At 40.7% G+C, this 16,832-nt stretch overlaps 1 protein-coding gene across 1 annotated transcript in view; it reads right to left on the reverse strand.

Annotated features, from left to right (window-relative positions):
- The window catches only part of LOC128855858 (limbic system-associated membrane protein), a 122,652-nt gene extending 106,433 nt beyond the window's left edge, over positions 1-16,219 (reverse strand). Inside the window, exon 1 of the mRNA XM_054091070.1 lies at positions 16,086-16,219. Coding sequence (XP_053947045.1) covers positions 16,086-16,182 — 97 coding nt within the window. The 5' untranslated portion in view covers positions 16,183-16,219. The remainder of the gene's footprint in view (positions 1-16,085) is intronic.
- Between the last annotated feature and the right edge of the window lie 613 nt (positions 16,220-16,832).

A 16,832-nucleotide genomic window follows, 5' to 3' on the forward strand; every position in this document is an offset into this window, starting at 1 on the left:
TATTTTTCTTTTCACTCTCTATGTTAATGGAATAATGCGTTTTAATTTTAACTCCTTTATGAATGACAGAATATCGATACTAAATGAGCGGCATGTGAAAAAAAGCTTTAGGGTGGGAAGGTGGAAACATTCAATACCCAATTACGGAATTGGAAATTAAAAAAAAAAAACATTTTAGTGCAGACTGTTGCCGCGAAAGTCGTCCTTGATACTTATATGTATTTTATTTATTTATACTTATTTATTTATTCATTAATGTCTAACAAAATTCAGAAGAGACATTTAAGACGCAGAACTAAAATACAAATTTACAATATTTAACATTAAAAAGTGTAGTAAAATTAGATTATCAACATAAGAAACCATTAAATTGCTAAAAATATATCAAGAGTTTTTCAATAACAGGTGTTATTTTGAATACCCCACTATTTCGGTGGATGTCACTTTTGAAGCTGTCATTTTTTGATGTTTGACAAGTAGGAGCTACGCCATTAATCAAAATGGAACGATGGAACTCGAACATTTTTGGGTCATCGTGAAGCACCTTGTCGGACCGCGTTACAGAAATTGGTGAAAAAATTCGAGCTCTTGGGACAAGTCAGTGATGTGAAGAGTAAAAGCCGTGCACATCGCTCAAGAACAGCCGGAAATATTGGTGTTGTAACCGAAAGTATTGAGCAAAACCCAGGTTTGTCCATTCCTCGTCGTTCTGGAGTGGAATTAAGCATTCCATTGTCATTACACCGTATTTTGCATAAAGATTTGGGTCTTAAGGCTTATAAAGTCCAGTTAACACCAGAACTCAAACCGACCGATTATCAACAATGTCGTGGCTTTGCTGATTGGGTCGTGGAAATACATGAAAATGATCCGAAATTCCATCGAAAAATCCTCTTGAGTGATGAGGTCCATTTCCACTTCGGTGGCTTCGTCAACAAGCATAATTGTCGGATCTGGGGCTCAGAAAATGGAAGAGTTATTATTGAAAAGCCGCTCTATCCTCAACGTGTGACTCTTTGGTGCGGTTTATGATCCGGCGGAGTCATTGAATCTTACTTTTTCGAAAATGAAGCGGGACCAACAGTTACGGTGATTAATGATTTGTTTGGCCTGAAAAGTGCCCCTCTCACTTAAGGGGGGAGCCTGGTTTATGAGGTCTAAAAAATGCATCTCTTTCCGATTTTTTTTTTAAGGAAAAAATTAATTTAGCACTGCAAAGTTTTCTCTATCTTTTAATGAACATTTAAAAAGTATAAAAAATTTTTGTACTGGCTAAAATAAGTTGAAAAAAATGTTTAACATAGAAATTAGTAGAGCGCTGCAACGCTGGAGTTTCCAAGTGACGTACAAGATACAGCTCGTAATTATTATCTAAAGCAAAAAATTCAAATGGATTTCTAATTACCATGATTTTTTATTCTAGATGAACTAAGAAAACTGAGAGAAATTCCAAAATTTGAACTTTTTGGAGGTTTTAAAGAAAAAAATACCTTTCTATAAAAAAAAAATCACTTCAACTTGGTATAAAAATCTTGAAACATTTTTTTATTATCTATTTTGTTAGTTCAAATAGAAGAGAATTTAATACTGAAGGGAACAAGCTTTGATTCATTTCAAAAGGTTCTTTCGTTTTTTTTCATTCATGTACGTCAATTCAAAGAAATCATAAAAATGAAAAGTCGAGAAAAGAAGATACAGTTTGTACTATAGCTGTCCGGTCACAGCGTAACTACCTAACGCTCGCCTACCTTTGGCTTTGTATCTACGGAAATATTGAGAATTAGGCTCTGTAACTTTGTGTGAATATTCTGAAATATATTAGGAATCGCTTAAAATGAAAAAAAAAAAATTGATTTTTTTGACCTTATAAACCAGGCTCCCCCCTTAACGGAACAAGATGAAAAAATGAAGGAAAGAAGGATTTTTTGAAGTGTTTTGAAGATTGGACAAAACGTTGGCACAAGTGCATAATATCTCGTGGGGACTACTTTGAAGGGGACAAAATAGATATTAATGAATAAAAAAATTATTTTTGAAAAACGCAAAATTTGCGATACTTTTTGAACACACCTAGTATTTTATTCTATAATGACGCCAGGTTTAATGCCAAATTTAACTTCTGCCAAATTCACTTTCGTTTGAATCCAGAATGTTGTTGTGACCAGAAAGCCTCTGTGAGAATTGCTCTGATATATTTAGTCTTAGAGGAGATCTTTTGGCTGAGTTTCTTACTGCTAATTTGATTGGATGCCAGTCGAACAGCTTTTCTATTGCCGCTGTTGGGGTTGTGCTCATAGCGCCGGTTACGCATATTCCTGCCATGCTTGGCAGGCTTTCCAATCTTTTAACGTAAGTGACTTTAGCCGAACGCCATCCACCTTAGGAGGGAACCATAGAGCGTTATTGGTCTGCTAACCACCATGTATATCCAATGTGAGAATCGAGGGGATAAGCCCCAAGTCTCATCAAGTATTCTTCCGCATGTGTCTAAGGCCATAGAGGTTTTCTTTGCTCTTCCTTTCACATTTAATCTCCATGACTTTTTGCTATCCCCTACAATACCTATATAGTCGTATTTTGTCAATAGATGTCGTTGGAGTCATCTATCTCCAGTGCTACCAATCACATTGTGTCATATCATGTGGTGTTAGAAAGGTGACATTTTAAGCTTAATTTATCCAAAAAAAAACTAAATTCGGAGAAGTTGAAAAAAAGTTATAGCTGTTCAAAAATGAGTGAAAATAATGAAGAAGTTCGCAATATTTCGAAATTTTTGTATAAAAAAGCGAAGAATGCCACGCAAGCCACCAATGAAATTTGTGAAGTTTACGGAGACGATGCTATATCAGTTCGTGTAACACAACAATGGTTCGCTCGCTTCCGTTCTGGAAATTTCGATGTGAAAGATGCACCTCGCTCCGGTCAACCTATCGTTGAAAAAGTCGATAAAATTATGGAAAAGATTGACCAGGACCGTCACATAAGCTGCCACGACAATCGCCAAGGCACTAAACATTCATCATCAAACGGTTTTGAACCATTTAAAAAAGGCTGGTTACAAAAAGAAGCTCGATGTTTGGGTACCACATGAATTGTCTGTGAAAAATTTAATGGACCGAATTAACATCTGCGATTCGTTGCTGAAACGAAATGAAATCGAACCATTTCTGAAGCGAATGGTAACAGGAGACGAAAAGTGGATCAAATACGACAATAATGTGCGAAAAAGATCATGGTGCAAGGGTGGTGAAGCTCAACAAATGGTCGCAAAGCCAGGATTGACGCCTGGTTGTGTTTGGTGGGATTGGAAAGGAATCATCCACTATGAGCTGCTCCAGCCTGCTGGAACGATTGATTCTACACTTTACTGTCAACAATTGATGAGATTGAAGCAAGCAATCAAAGAAAAACAGCCACAACTGATCAGCAGAAAGGGAGTCGTCTTGCATCAGGACAACTCTAGGCCACACACATTTTTGATGATTTGGCAAAAACTGGGAGATCTTGGCTGGGAAGTTTTGATGCACCCACCATATAGCCCTAACCTTGCACCATCGGACTTCCATTTGTGTCGGTCAATGCAGAACTCCCTTACTGGAGTAAAGTTGGCTTCAAGAGAAGCTTGTCAAAATTACTTGTCGCAGTTTTTCGCCGAGAAACCACAAAAGTTTTACACTGATGGAATAATGTCTCTAGAAAAAAAATGGCAAAAGGTGGTCGACCAAAATGGTACATATTTCGTTTAATAAAGTTCATTATAAATATAAAAAAAAATGAGTTGAGGTTTGATTAGAAATACGAAAAGACTTTTTCGACTACCATATTTAGAAAAGGTTTGTGGACACATACCTGAGGTGATAACAGCCAAGTCGTCATAAAGTAGAACGTGCTATGCTTTTTACTAACAAATTCATGAAAATTAAAACAAACGGAGAAGAATCAAAACTCTTCAAAACATTGCGTCTACATTAGTCTGTCCGTCAGTGTATGTGTCTACCGAACAACGCAAGCAAACTCTTTTTACTACAATGTTTGTGTGTGTAAATAATTGCTTGCAAATATTTTTCACTTTTTCCATTTTACGACATTTGCATTCACACCAACAAAGTGTTTTTATCAACTTTGTATTTTTATTGGTTTCAAGTACGTATATAGCCCATTAGCTTGGACTTCCAGCGAGCTTACTACTTCCAACACATTAACTCTCAAATTACACCGAACACATTACGTTGCAACAATAATGGCAAGTGCACAGCCAAAGTGGCTGCAATGGCGAACAGCAGTTAGTTGCTGTTAGTTGCACACAGCCCTGCTGGTCCTTTTCACGTTTTATATTTTACATTTCATGTGACATGAGCCATGATCTAATGGCGTTACTTATTGCACAACTGAGTAGGTTGGAAAAAAATGTTGTGCTACTGCATATGAAGGCACAATAGGGTGGTCCAAAAAAAGAGTGATTGTTTGCTCTGGCACGCAAAGAATTTTTCTGTATTAAAATAGAAAATAGAAAAGTTTTTTAGTTTGATATTTAATTCCGCCTGTATTTCCTGGTCTTCCAGCGAATACCCAACATGCGCTGCTCTGCCGTTAAGGCAAAGAGTAGTGAGACTGGTGAAATGGTTGAGGTACCACTCTGGCGCTTCGCAGGTAGCACGAAAGTGTCGTTTTGATATCATTTTGATACCATTATGAGACCTCCAACAGGCAGATATCAGATATCTACAGCCAGCCAGAGCTGTTGAAGTAATGGAGCAAGCTTCAAAAGTGCCTTTCTGCGTGAGCAGTAACAACGCGCCCTAATCGATTACTGGAGAGCCCAATCGGGCATGCGGCAAACGAAAAGACTCATAGATCCATAACGGATAAAGGCAGAAACAATCCTTAAACTAAACAGAAAAGACATCAAACTTTACACTGAACTACTAACAGGCCTCGGTAGTCTAGCGTAAATGCACTAGCCTGCCATCCCAGCGGTTGTGGGTTCAAATCCTTCGTAAAGTACGGTCCTTGCACTTTTGCAAACTTACCTACTTTTCTTGTTTCTAAAAAAAACAAACGTTCCTCAAATTCCATTACTCAATCCCAAAAACTTATCCTTTCCATTCTTACTGCCCCAAAATAGTCTGCGCATTATTTGCATTTTGGCTGCTAAAACAAGTAAAAACAAAGAAAAAAAAAACACAGTTACATATTGCATCAGTAGCGCCAGCAAGAGGAAGCGGGCATTCGCGGTAATAGCGCAGACTCACCAAATTTAGCAAAGTCCTCAACCATCTGTGCGATCCGTCTGCCAGAAAAATGTGAAACACAGATGGCGCTCCAAACCAGTAAGAAGGCGTTGTTCCTAAGCAACGACAGGTGGACATTGCCACTACTTAGAACCGGTAGCGGCAGGCTAATCACCTACACTGTTAGAAATCAGAACAGATTAACGAAACCAACGCCAGACTGAGTCTTGTCGAGGCCCTATGTTCCCGAGAGGAGTGAGCAAGAAAAAAGAAACTAACAGGACACTGTAAACTTAAGTATACCATGAAAAAGGTAGGTATGATAGAAAACGATTCTTTTAGACTCTGCAAAGAGGCACCAGAAAGAGCAGAGCACGAAGTCGCATAGAAACTGCCCACTAGTGGCACGACGCGGACTAAATTACCTGGTAAATGGGACTATAGATACAAATCTCCTGATAGAAATTAAGCCTACAGCAGTTTTAGGATTTATTAAAAGCCCAAAACTGTGCGAGTAGGCTACGTGGCTGCACAATAGCTCTCTTCAGGTCGCAGTGCACAAACAACTTATCAATAATAATAATAATAAATAATTCAGCAGGTAGCAGAGGAAGAGGAAGGCCTCCTCTGCGATGGAAAGATCAGGTGGAGAAGGTCTTGGATTCATTGATGTGTCCAATTGGCGACGGTTAGCACGGGAAAGAAACGACTGGCGCGCTTTGTTAAACTCGGTAAGCGGTTATCACGCCAATTAAGAAGAAGACTGGAAAAGATTGATTAGATTTATGTTCGCACACTGCCCCAGGCTGTAGAAGAAAGGAGCTCCCAGTGACCTGAGCCGTCTAACTGCCGAACCCGGACATTTACAGAGAAAATGATCCACAGTCTCCTTCTCTGAAAGGTCGCCACAGCTTCTGCAATGGGGGTTAAATGGTAACCCTAGCTTTTTCGCGCGTGTGCCGATCGTCCAGTGATCGATAAAGACGGATACGATTTTGGAAATTGAGTGCTGAGGAGTATACAGGACTTTCTGAGGCCTCCGCCTATTGTACAGAGGCCATAGGCTTTTCGAAATAGCACATGAAGAAAGCGAGCTCCATCCTTTTGCGCATTCCTTGGAAATAATTTGTGCAGTTCCTCTTTAACAACAGTCTGGGGAATGCCGATGACCGGGTAGGAGGTCTCTAAAACCAATTCAGTCGACCCCTTCCTGGTTAGCTTATTACCAATTTCATTTTCCTCTATGTTCCTATGTCGCGGATCAGAGAAATGTTACCTGCACACCCAAGAGATTTGATCTCCTCCTAACAGAGGTTGACTAGTTTGGATCTGCAACGTGACTTGATCAGAGCCTTGATTGCGGTTTGACTATCGGAGAAAATGTTAATATCTCCTTCGGTCCCACGTTTTCTAAGTATTTTGCATGCCTGCAGGATCTGCTTGAAAAACTTTAGCAGTATTCGGCAGTTTAAAAGAGATAGATAAATTGGCTGATTTAGAGAAAGCCCCCGCTCCGTCTTCGGATTCCATCTTGGAGCCTTCAGTGAAAACAGAGTCGCAAGCTTCGGCTCAGATTTCCCCCTCTTTATCAATCTTGCCTATTTCGAAAGATTTTCCTAACACGACCCGCAAACTCCAGTTTGCGCGCGGAGAGAGCTGTCCAAAGTTCGGAGAAATACGGTGTTAATTGCCCAAAAGTGCTTCCATGTCCCTTAGGAATTTGCATCCAGAGTCCAATCTCTTTTAATCCGGTTGCATTGTGAACTGCTGTGAGCTGCGATGGAAATAACGTGAAAGTCGATGGGAAGTAAGTCTAAAACGACATTTAGGGCAGCACTGGGGCAAGCTTTGTGCCAATAAATGCAGTCCTTTGCACCCTCCCCAGTTTAGTGATATTATAGCCTTTCTCAAGAGCTTTCCACCAAACCAGGTATTCATACGTTAAAACTGGCAGAACCATTACGTTGTACATCCATAGCGCAACCTGTTTGAGAGTCTTGAAGATATCTCAAAAATGGATATTACAACGCTGCTTAGATTTGCTAAAAGCATTGACATCCAACATCTGGTGTCAAAGAAGTTGTTGAGCCAGTTTTTCAGGTACTCTCTAACACGGGGCGGAAAAGATGGTAATCGGTCAGTGCAAGATCCAGATAATACGGCGCATGTCGAAGGACCTCATATTCGCGCTCTTGAAGTGCAGCTTTCTTTTCAAACGAATCGCCCCGTTCACGCGATGTAGCTGGGCACGGTAGAGCTTCTTGTTGATCGTGGCATTCTTTTCGAGCATTTCCCAGTGCCCCATGCCCTCCCAGTCCCACCAAACACATTTCATGCTGTGCTTTGGATGAAGATCCGGCTTGACTCTCAGCTTTGGCGTATCTGCTGGAGCCAACCACTCCTGTTTTTTTGCTTCGTGTTCAGATATAGGCACCATTTCACATCTATCGCGACGATTAGGGACAAAAAGCACTGTCTATGACTGCGTTCTGCTCTATGGCGGATGAGATGCTGAGAAGCAATTTCAAGGCGATTTTCTGTCGTTTTTTTTTGTTGAGGCACCCAGGCTTCTAATTTTTCGGTATATCCCTTTGAATAAAGGTGACTGAGTATCGTTTTGTGATAGCAGCTCATTTTTTTCGCCATTTCACGACTGGTTCGGCAACCGTTCTCCTTGTGACAAAAGTGATTTGAGACGCTCTTCATCGAACTCAGAAGGCCTTCAGCTGCGGGGCACGTCAAAGTCGTCAGTTTTGAACTTTGCAAATCATTTCCGTGCTGTAAACTCGCTCGCTTATGACAACTTCTCTATATACGTCGCAGATGTTCGGGGGTGCTTCGGCAGCTTTTTGACCTCGATGAAAGGCAAAGAAGAGCAGGTGTAGAAAATGTTGATTTTTGCCTCCTGGGTATTCCATCTCTAGGCCTCAAAACTAATAAAAAATTGAACAACTCAAGAATGCAATCAACATAGTTTTGTAGCGCGGAAAGAGTTCTATAGATTGAATATTTTCAATTTGCCAAACTGCAAAAGAGTAAAATAAAAGAAAATATAAAAAAACTATGAACTTATTCCTCCACTTCAGCAACAGCAATGGATGGATGTAGACGGTTTGCTCTCCCCCAAATTTTTTCGCACATTATGGTATCAAAACGGCATGTGGGCAAAAAGTAAGGTGAATTTGGTTGTAAAATGAAAAATCTTTATTTATTCTTGTAAATAAATTTCACCCCTTTCAAAATAATCCCCTCTCGATGAAATACACGTATGCCAACGATTTTTCCAATCCCGAAACATGCCAAATAGTCCATCAGCACCTTCTTCGATTCAGCTTTTATCTCTTCAATCGACTCGAAACGCGTTTGTCGGAGCGGCCTCTTGAGTTTTGGGAATAGCCAGAAGTCACACGGAGCCAAATCAGGCGAATACGGTGGTTGCGGAACGATATGCGTGGAATTTTTGGCGAAATGGTCACGAAGAACGAGTGCAGTGTGAGACGGTGCATTATCGTGATGCAAAAACCAAGAGTTGTTGGCCCATAATTCTGGTCTTTTTCGACAAATTGCTTCACGTAAACGACGCATAACGCTCAAATAATATTCCTTATTAACAGTTTGGCGAGTTGGAAGGAATACATAGTGCACCACACCACGAACATCGAAAAAAACTGTCATCTTGACCTTTATTTTTGAACGACTTTGACGCGCTCTTTTCGGTCTGGCCTCGCCTTTAGCACGATATTCGCTTGATTGTTCGGTTGCTTCAGGGTCGTAAGCATAAATGCAAGTCTCATCTCCTGTAATGATGCATTTGAGCTTGTCCTGATAGTCTGAAAGTATTGTTTCACACACATCAACGCGACGACTTTTTTCCAAGAAATTGAGAGTTTTCGGTACCAAACGAGATTTGACTTTTCGTAGGCCCAAATGGTCTTTCAAAATGGTTTTCACAGATCCTTCTGATATTCCGATCATATCAGTAAGGTCTTTAACAGTCCACCGACGAGTTTTGAGCACTAACTCCTTCACTTTATTGACGTGTTGGTCATCTGTTGACGTCGATGGTCGTCCGGAGCGCTCCACGTCATCAACACGTTCTCGACCCTCTTTGAAGCCTTTGAATAACTTATAAACATTTTTCTGCGACATGGTCGAATCACCAAATGCCTTCTGCAACATGCTAAACGTTTCCGCAGCCGAAATTTCATTCCGCAAACAAAATTTGATGGCACTTCTCTGCTCAATCAAATCAGACATTGTAAAAATCGAAAAATGCACTCTTGGTCGTTTGGTAAACACAAGCGTAAATATATTACTGATAATCACATTCACATGAAAGTTGGCCCAGATGTTATTAACAGTGCTGCCAACTCATGAAAAAAATAACTAGAGTTTGACAAATAAATTCACCTTACTTTTTGCCCATAGTAGTATAGTGTTCCTGGGGTACTCTTGCCATCTAACCTACCTATTCCCCAACCGAATAGTTTGCCTATTTGTCCTTTTTCGTCCAAATATTTGCTACTTTGCCTGGTTTTTAGACCGCCCTAATGCACATACTTATATGTATATGTGTGCATGTTTGAATGTGTCCTTCTCTATATACAGCGCATCAGATAGTCTCGACTAAATTGCTTGCACAATTTGTAATTTATACGCTCTATTATCTGCTTGCTGAAGCTGTTGCATGCAACATAAATGCACTGCAGCTGCAACACTTCACTTCGCGATGACAAGCACTCGTCTTCACATGTATGCATTTGCACGCTTGCCCCACTCGCCTCACTTGCACATACATATCTCCTTTCCATACATATCACACACGCCCTCAAAGTCTAACAAGAAGACTTCATCGCCTACACTCGACATCGCGACGCTGGCTGCTCCTTTTATTGCCTCTGCCACTTTTACTTTACTACCTTTACAGCCTTTGCTTCATCCCCGCAACTGCCTTACCTTGGCAACACTTGCTGCACTCTTTTTCCCACCTACCACCCATCGAATGCCACTGTCCGGTGTTTTTTGCATTTACTTTGCTTTGGCGCGCATACACTTAAACATTCCTCACATAGACACACGCGCACATCTGCTTACTTGTATTTTTATATGCTCTTATGCGCTCGTATCGCATGACATGTTAGCACACATTTATTTGACATTTTCTAAAGCTGTCCATCACTCGCTGCTGCACTCCTACATATCCATGTGTGTGTGAGTGTGTGTGTATTTATGCATTTGCATACCATATTTGAGATAAGTGCCCCATAATGGGCAATTAGTGGATGTTGCAGTCTCGCCTAAACACTTCAACATATCTTCCAAAAGCAAACACACTTATCGACATAAATAATGGAGGCGCATACACTTTCTGAACACCAGGTGCGGCAGTCTTTTGCTGTCAGTTGAGGTGAAGTTTTGCAAATATTTTTTTATTTGCCAAAAGCTAATAGACTAAATGTACAATATGAGTGGCAGGCGACTAATTGAGAGGTAGAAGTGTTAAGGTATAGTGCATGCGGAGTGCCTTTGCGCAATTGTCTGTGTGTGCACATATTCAGGCATGAAGGAAATTGTGAAATAAGGAACTCTATTGCAATTACGAGCATAGTGCCAGTCTTCTTTAGAATAGACAAGAGATGACGTTATAGTTACATTTTTAGTGAAAGACGTTACTTGCTACGTAAATATCTCTTACGAGTTTCTGTTATATTCATCAAGTTCTGTTATACAAGGTTTGATTGAAAAGTAATGAGCCTTATTTTTTTTAAGTAGTTTTATTAAACCCTTTGGCTTATACAATAAATATTCTTCAAAATAGGACCCTTGAGCGTCAATACACCGCTTGTAGCGGTCGTTCCACTACAGGAAGCATTTTTTTAATTCATCCGCCGGCAACGCGTTCAATTCGGCTGTCACAGTTTTTTGGATCGCCTCGATGGAGTCGAAACGCTTCCCCTTCAGCTTTCTTTTCAGGCGCGGGAACAAGAAGAAGTCCGGAGGGGACAGATCTGGGCTGTAGGGAGGGTGGGGAAGCACCGGAACCCCCAACTTGGCCAATGCAGAGGTGCAGAGGAAGGCGGTGTGCGCCGGCGCATTGTCGTGATGAAGGGTCCAATTGTTGACGAGGTCGGGCCGAACCCGGGCGACGAGGTTTTTCAGCCGAAGGAGCACTTCTTTGTAAAATGCCGCGTGCTTCCTGGAGGTACAAACTCCTTGTGGATGATCTGTGAACGTCTGCTTGCGTCGCCGAAGGCCTTTCAGATCGCTGTTCGTCTTCGACGTCCTCCCGGCCTTCCTTGCACGACTTGTGTCACCGTTTTACCTGGGCACTGGACAGAGATTGGTCCCCGTAAGCCACCTTAAGTAGCCCAATGGTTTCGGTACTCGTTTTGTTTAGCTTTACGCAAAATTTGATTGAGTAACGTTGCTCTAACGATCGCTGCATTTTCGCAACTGCAAAATCCTAACACACTTTTAAAACAGCTTTCACACGCGAAGCGATGTTGACTGCACCGCTGTTGCCAGGGAACTGGGACTGATTTCTAGTGGAAGGGGAAGTTCTAACGATCATTTTCCCCCACCAGCCGATTCGGTTGATCGCTTGGCAGACGCTTCACGCGGGCTCGTTGTTTGTGCGTTCGAGATTGGTCGGCGAATGTCTGGCTTCTCTCTCTCGATTGCATCCGAAAACTTCGATATCAGGATTCCCGCTCACAGCGGCATAGAGGGAAATTGCTGGGCTGAGGAGCTGGCTAGACAGGGAACTTTGGAGGCGGTTTCGTCGCAAAATGCGACAATTGAGGTTCCCTTAAGAACCTGCGGTCTGCTGGAAAAATGGGCTTCGAGTCAACTCAGCGAGTGATGAGCTAGTGCGCAAACGTGGAAGGTCGCGAGATCCTTCTGACCACGGGTAGATCAATGACGCTTGAGGGACCTCACCGGACCAACAAAGCCACAGCTCTCGAATTTGTTGGGTATCTTTACCAGACATTGTTCGTCAGGTGTTCATGCGGTGAGACTTGGGTTTGCCTCAAGTCCGTTCTGCAGAAGCCGTCTTGAGGACGAGATGGAATCAGCTCAACACCTTCTTCTCAGCTGCCCTGCTCTCGTCTGCAAAGATTTAGACATCTGGGCTCTCATTTTCTTACTAAGCCTGCGAATATAGCGGGTCTAAATATAACAAATCATGTAAAGTTCATCTGTAGCCTTTTGCGGCTAATTACGAACGTTAATCAGCCACCGTCGGCGTCGTCGTAAGTGCATGGTCGTCATCCCCTAATCCCAAGGCTCCTTCTTCTTTCTCTTCTCCTTTCCCATGTATGGCATCAGTTAGTCGGTGAATGTAAGACAAAACTGAACAGTGTTGCAAAACACAACAAAGTTAGTCTTATTTGGGTGTCTGGACATTGTGGTATTTCAGGGAACGAGTTAGCTGATAAATTGGCAAATGAAGGTTCTGAAAGTATGCCACTAGACCCTGAACCCTTTCTATGTGTCAATTCCGCATCGATTCAAACATAAATTGAGGACTTCATGAGGTCAACCTACAGAGGTCGTTGGTCTAAGTTGAACTCGTGCAGAGTTGTCAAGTGCTTTGTGAAAGAACCAAAACGGGAAAACAGCGACCTTTCTTCTAAAACTCAGCAGAAAGAACATGAGAGTACTGGTGGGTGTAATCACAGGGCACAACGTCTGTGGTCAGCATATGGCTACCTTGGGGGTCGTGGACAGTCCTCCAGTCGATATGCCCATCCTCTCTTGAGAATGACGACAATGCAGAACATTTTTTCCGGAGCTTTCCAGAATCAGACTTAGGATATTGGGTTGCGATACACTGATTATGGGCAAAGTTCATACTCTTCCTTTACCGGATCTCTTAAAATTCATCAATGAATGAAGAGTGACCTCAAACGAATTTATCCGTTTTTACCATCAACTTTTTATCTTTTCTATTTCTATTTCTTCTACTGATATCTAAACGGGTGCAGTACAATGGTCTACTCACTGAGTGCTTGGACTTGTCCAGCCCCCACAAATCTAATCTAATCTAATGCCATCACAACGGACGATTTTTGAATATCTCTACAAGTGGGCCTCAAGCTAGGGCAGCCATTTAACCTAATCTAACCTATGACCCACCTCAGGCATATGCTTGGCTTTTACAAAGAAATACTCAAAATTTCTCACAGCTCTCTATAATGCGTGCCTCCGTGTGGGTTACTTTCCAAAAATTTGGAAAAAGGCTTACATTAAAATTTTACCAAAGCCAAACAAATTTGAAACTAATGAGCTAGGACTCCTTCCCGTGTTCGGAAAGCTGTTAGAGAAACTCTTTACCAAACGGCTTATATATCATGCTGAATTGAATCAATTATGGTTTCCAAAACAATATGGTTTCAAAGAGCAGACCTCAACTTTCGATTTTTTGCACAATGCAGTTGAAACTATTGAGAAGGAGAAGCGGAAAAAGCGGCAGGTTATTTGTGTGTCACTTGGTGGCTTGATGGCCGGCGCTTAAATCAGCTAGAACCAATGCAAACTCCTTCTAATATTTACAGGCTTATTACAAATTATCTTACAGATCGCTGCGCTTCACTAAACTACGCCGACACCACTGCAACAAAAGCAACAAATAGAGGCTGTAACCAAGGGTCTGTATGTGGTCCAATTTTTTGGAACATTATCATAGATGAACTTCTTTCTATGCCGCTGCCTGAAAGGTGTAAAATTCAGGTTTTCGCAGATGACAGCCTTTTAATAGTCAGCGCCAAAACTGTAAAATAAATGCAATTTTACGCTAACGATGCTCTGCGCCTAATATATAATTGGAGAGAGAATGTGAAGTTGACTTTTAGCGACACCAAGAAGTAATGCTGAACAAGCTGAACTATTTTTAAATGGCAATCGGCTCTGGCGCTTGCTGGGTTCACGCCGCTGCATCTGAAGATAAAATAAGTTATGCCAATTGAAAGTGTCAAACTATCTGGAGTATATGATGAAACATTAAACGTTATGCTTGAACAACGTACTGCACAAAAAAATCAACTACATCCTTTCGAGCGTCAGTCTATACGTTTTGAAAGTATAGCATCACAACAGGAAGCTGACAATATTATCGACGCAAATGCGACCCACATCTACACTGATGGAAGCAAGTTTGAAACAGGCGCTTGTGGATCAGCTTTTGTCATTCATAAACAAGATGACAACTGGACGTCACGTAAATTTAACTTACATGATCTACGCACTGTCTTCTAGGCTGAAGCTCTATCAATTGACGCTGCACTGAAGTGGGCCCAGAAAGAATTAAAAACGGAAAAACTAGTCATACTCGTATTTGGCGACAGTCGCTCTTGTTTGGAAGCTATCCAAAATCGGAGCAATCCTGCACCTTCTTCGCCAAGGGCACAGAATTGACTTTTACTTGGTCAAATCACACATCGGTATTGAAGGAAAAGAGCGCGCAGATGAGCAGGTAAATGAAGCTGCAAATCAAGGAGTTGATCAAGTATACACTGCATTTCCCTTAAGTTACGCTATATGGCAAATTCGTCTTAAAATATTCGAGTCATGGCAACAGGAGTATGCCGACGATACCACTGGCTCCATTACGAAGACTTTCTTCCCAATTCTTGAAGATACTCGTACGCAACTATACCGACAACTCTTTGGGATATCATTCGAATTGGCACAGCTGTTTACTGGCCATGGTTTCAATAAGGCATACTTGAAGCGATTCAAAATCATTGACGAAGATGCGACCAACTCACTGTGCAGAGTATGCATCATCTTTTACACGACTGCCCACGCTTTCACAGTGCACGACAGAGGCACGAAACATTCTGTGCACAATATGACATTCCAGCATTTAATATTAAACAAATTTCAAAGTATCCTAGTTTGATAACATCATTTAATGATTTTGTCAAAAAATTATCGATAATTTATAAAACTTTAATTCTTCAAACATTCCTACCTCATGACTTATTCATAATATGTAGTTATATAATAGAATAACTAATAAACTGCTTGTACCCAATCGCAGGCATTTTATTTCAATTGGCTTTGTTAAACTATAAAATACCTATGTAATCGAAAGTATTTGTAATCTATCTGTCATACTGCACATATGTATATTATAAAAATGTTTGCACTAAAATACAAATTAATTGAAATAATAAACTACTCGAAAAGCAGTAAGCGCGTAGAGACCAAGGAAAAAAAAGCAAAAAACCTATGAGCCACTGAGTGGCAGTCACGCACACATCGATTCGGCTAGGGCAGCCGGCTTTATTCATATTTTCCACATTCTCGAGTGCTAGACCACTAAGTCGCCTTAACCAAAAATTTGGGGCAATTACCTTGAACATGCAACAAAGCGCTGGTGCAATTAAGCATCCATATTTCGCGTAGTGCCTGAGTTTTATTGTAAATAAATCAATACTAGATTAAGGTTTTAAAAAAATGAATATTTCACTGTTATTTTATTTACCAACTCTAGTATTTCTGAAACATAACCGAGAATTCGCCCATAGCAAAATACAGCAATTATCAATAAAGCTTAAATAATAAAAAAATAAAAATTTGACAAATATCAAAATTGTGCTCTAAATCACATTTTCGGAAATATTTCGCAAATATTTTCCATTTTGTAGCCATTTATGTAATCGGCTATTATTTTTTTGTGTTTTTAGTTCGCTGCAACAAAATAGAAAATAAATACTCAGACGTAGAACAAAAATCGTTTCCATCCACATTTTACCATATTTAATAACAATTTTAACAGCAACTAAGCTCAAAGGATTACATTTTCACTCAGAACAGCTAGAATATGTCACACTCGCATGAACTTACCCAAATTTTCAACTTGACACGGCAGCACCAGAGTGTCGCCCACCACGGCGCGATATGTGTGGCCGCGTGAGAGAAAACGCGGTTGCGGTCCCGACATGGATGACGTCTGTGAAGTGCTCAATGGGCGTGTGTTGGTGCCTGAAATTACAAAAAAAAAAACGAAAAAGTTAGAATTAAAATACCCATGAATATGGCGAATTCACACAAAAGTTGTGGTTTGTTTTTTGGTTTTTTATTTTTTGGTCGGTGATAAAAACAGGTTTTAGTTGTGGCAAACTTTTGTTTATTTATTTAGTGTTGAAATTTTTAGAATTCTGTGGCTTTCAACAACAACTTGCGACTTAAAATTACAGCTATTAAGTTGTCAGCAAACAAAAAATCTAAACAAAAACTGTGTCAGCATTAAATTCGTATTTATGTACAATAGTAATTTTTTTTTTTAACTTTTTGCGTAAGCTTAGCGCGCAGCGCTCGGAAAATCCCAAAATTTCGTTGACTGATTTCCATGCTGCTGCATGTTTTCCATGTGAGCTATGCTTATGTGTCTGTTTCTAGAACTCGTTTTTATTTCTAAATATCGCTGACGTTGTTGTTGCTGTGGGCTGATTGTATTCACCGCACGTATGCGCCATAAAAATCGTATTAGACACAACTGGTGGAGCACACCTTGCAATTTGACTTACTGTTGGTGTAGTGTTTTTATTATTGCTGCTATTGCTTGTGTAGTTGTAGTTATTTCTGCGAATT

This window comes from Anastrepha ludens, chromosome 2, assembly GCF_028408465.1.
Source record: "Anastrepha ludens isolate Willacy chromosome 2, idAnaLude1.1, whole genome shotgun sequence".
NCBI classification, from domain to species: Eukaryota; Metazoa; Arthropoda; class Insecta; order Diptera; family Tephritidae; genus Anastrepha; species Anastrepha ludens.